This window comes from Gymnoscopelus braueri (genome assembly GCF_963280865.1).
Source record: "Gymnoscopelus braueri genome assembly, chromosome: 9".
Lineage (NCBI taxonomy): Eukaryota > Metazoa > Chordata > Actinopteri > Myctophiformes > Myctophidae > Gymnoscopelus > Gymnoscopelus braueri.
Window position 1 is genome coordinate 20,359,438 of NC_137610.1, and position 3,169 is coordinate 20,362,606.

The 3,169-nt window shown below is 36.1% G+C and overlaps 1 protein-coding gene across 1 annotated transcript; it reads right to left on the bottom strand.

The window, feature by feature from the left end:
• Positions 1–780: 780 nt before the first annotated feature.
• LOC308092218 (apoptosis-associated speck-like protein containing a CARD) lies at positions 781–2,675 on the bottom strand (the record flags this gene model as incomplete). The annotated part of the gene is made up of 5 exons (XM_080438063.1): positions 781–1,041; positions 1,387–1,419; positions 1,533–1,553; positions 1,659–1,691; positions 2,484–2,675. The coding sequence occupies 5 exons, from the start codon at positions 2,673–2,675 to the stop codon at positions 781–783; spliced, it is 540 nt and encodes a 179-aa protein (XP_080294189.1).
• Between the last annotated feature and the right edge of the window lie 494 nt (positions 2,676–3,169).

Genomic DNA, 3,169 nt, shown 5'->3' on the forward strand with positions numbered 1-3,169 from the left:
CAGGGCTTAAACTTTTTTGGAATGTCAATATAGAAAAACATAAAGTACAGAGTCGATTATGTGAAATACCTGTTCCCTTAGCTCTATGTTCCCTTAAAATGAACACCAACCCCAACCCTAACCGTAACCCCTAAGCCTAACAGAGGGCTTAGGTGCTATAGAGCTGAGGGAATATCGATCCTGAAGGGTAGTATAACCAGATTTGAGGATATTCGTGAGTCAACTGATTATTTGTTCTAGTCCTTTAATAGTGAACTGTTTTTAACGGTTAAACTCTGATGAAGACCATGTGTTGCTGAAATATGTTGATAGTTCTTTAATTGGTTCCATATAAAGTTACTAACTCTATTTAGGCTTTTATATCAACAAGAATATTGCATAATCATAATCATCATAATTATTGCAAACCTGCACCCCAAACTTTGACAAACTATAATTGAATAATATATTCTAAGATTATGAAATGAAATAGTTTTATTAAAGAAAACAAGATTATCACAGTCACAAGTAGACTTTTTTTTCTCTTTAGGATCACCTCACATTCACCTCATGTAACTTTATCATCACAATAAAAACGAAAACAACTACATGACCCTCATGATAATACAGCATAATGAAAGTACTGCATAAAAAAATGTAGAAATACAGAGCTCTTGAAAATAGAAAAAGGATGAATCATGACAATGCTGCATAATAACATCAGAAAGCATCATGGCCTGAAAAGGAACATTCTATTGTACTAATAGAATGTTTGGCCTATTTCTTTTATTTAAATGAGAATTACTCTGGATTATTCAGATCATCCATTAGATATGACTCATTTTCCTCAAGACCTTTGTAGAAAACACGTTTGGCTTTAGGCCCACGGCTCTCCAGGAGTACAAAGAGTCCCCTCATCTTTCCCTGACTGGTTTTCTCAGCCCTCACTTCACCGTAGTCCTCAGACTGCAAGACCCCCTCATGAGCCAGTAGATCCAGGATGGGTTCCACCGTGGTCACTCTCTTAATCAGGGCAGGCTTGTGTTTATTCACAAAGGCAACCTCTGTGGACAAAACATATTTAAACATGTATTTTTTGCATCCCTCAATTTCTAGAATATTAACAAGTGCGTGTATGATCTAGCTCTGTTTTTATTTGTATTTGATATAACAGCCTACTAGCAGTTGGAACAAGTTTCATAATCATTGGAATAATAAACAAGCCTTCCAATGGAATTGGATCTGTTAGATCTGTTCACTATGCTGTAGTCGGACATGTACATGGCTCTGTTTTGAATAGGAACTAACTGGGCCACAATCAGTATGTGAAGCACTTAATGATAAAAGTGCATAATTAATCATATCTATCTACTTAACTTAACTCAATTAATTTTAATCAGCACTCACTTGGGTCAGATTCAGCTGCTCCTTTGGGTGTTGCTGACAGAAATAAAACAGTGTTCAAATTGGTTTAAAATTCAGTTCATATGGACTAGTAAAGTTGGAAATGAACAGTTAAGTTGTTGAGTCAAACTACTTTAAACAGCACTCACCTGGGACAGATGCAGCTGCAACTGTGGATTGTAAATGCAAGAAATAAAACATTAATTAAAACATGAGCTACTGTAATATGGACAAAGTTGGAAAAATATGTTAAGTCAACCTTACTTAGCACGTACCTGGGCCAGATCCAGCTGCTCCGTTGGATTGTGCTGCAAGAAATAAAAGTGTTCAAATTAATTTAACATGCAAACGTGTGAGCTAATGAGCTGTTAAGTTGAGTCACTTAACGCAATGACTGACATCAGTCACAATCATAGCTAAAGCATTAATAAAGGACTTTTTTGTTTTGTTTTGTGTTTGCCAATAGTGAAAGTGTGTTGAAAATTGTAGCCAGCCTATCTTTCTTAATGAACTAGGCCTTGGCCCATAGAATATAGCCTATAAGATATTAAATCCCTGATTCTATAGGTCACATTTTATGTCATCGTTAATGGACGTTATGCCTCTTTCATTTATTTAATGTAAGTAATCAAGTATTCAGAACAGACAGTCATACACACATACTGTACAGTATGACCTCTGTCTAATGCATTCATAAACGTTATTATAAATGATAATGTGTGTCTACATTGTGTCAGTGTTAGAGTTAGCAATAGCTAGTCAATAATGGATTCCTTATTAATCGAGGTGAAAACATGCAATTTTGTATTGTCTCTTATTGTAGGCTGCTACAGGTTAGATTTTATTATGGAGTATAATCCGGATCTTGGAACAAATTTCACGGGTCCATACCGTTTGGTTTTGGTTACATTTGTATACTCTTAGGAGCTACACAAAACTGCCAATGAACGTCATGACGTCACCGTCTGGCCACACCCACCACTAATGCTAATTCCAATCTTTTAATATAGCTTAGCATTAACTCTACCTTTTACAGCATACTGCTTTTGTAGAACTGTCTTGTTAATCTTCCCCAGAATATTGGCCATGATTTGATCTACATTATCGGGGTACGTCTGCAGAATCACATCGGCCGTTTCCATCCTGTCTTTTTTCAGCAGGAGGGCTCTTCCAATTGGTCTTTGTCCATCAAGGTTGGCGGGCTCTAGCAGGAACCTCTGGAACTTCTTAAAATCGCCGTCCTCCAGCTCGTCCAGAGTTGTATTGATGCAGTCCATGTCCGTATTCTCCATGTCTAATACAAACAGAGCATGTTAACATCTCAGCTTCATTCTCTTTTGGGGTTTTTGAGTTGCAGTTATTTTGAGAATACATTAACGTACATTTCTATATATTTTTTCATCATTGTTCTGAAAACTATTTGAATTAATTAAACTATTTCATATAGACAGACAGGTCAGGCAAAGCAAATCCTATATATTAAACAGTGTTACTGTATGTATATGTAAAATGTTACATTAAATAACACAATGACTGAGGAGGCTTTTCTGAAAAAGGGTCAGTACAATTTTTATGTCCACATCCAAATGTAGCATCAGAGTGGAAAACAAGTTAAGATACAACTCTCTTTTTTTGTCGCATTCCTAAGCAAATCATTTGATGACCTGAGCTTAGGAATGCGACAAAAACAAAACAATCTCCATGAATTCAAGGCTTCATGGGGTGTGTAATTGATAGAAAATAAGTCATTTTTGGTGTGAACTACTCCTTTAAAACTATTCCTCCA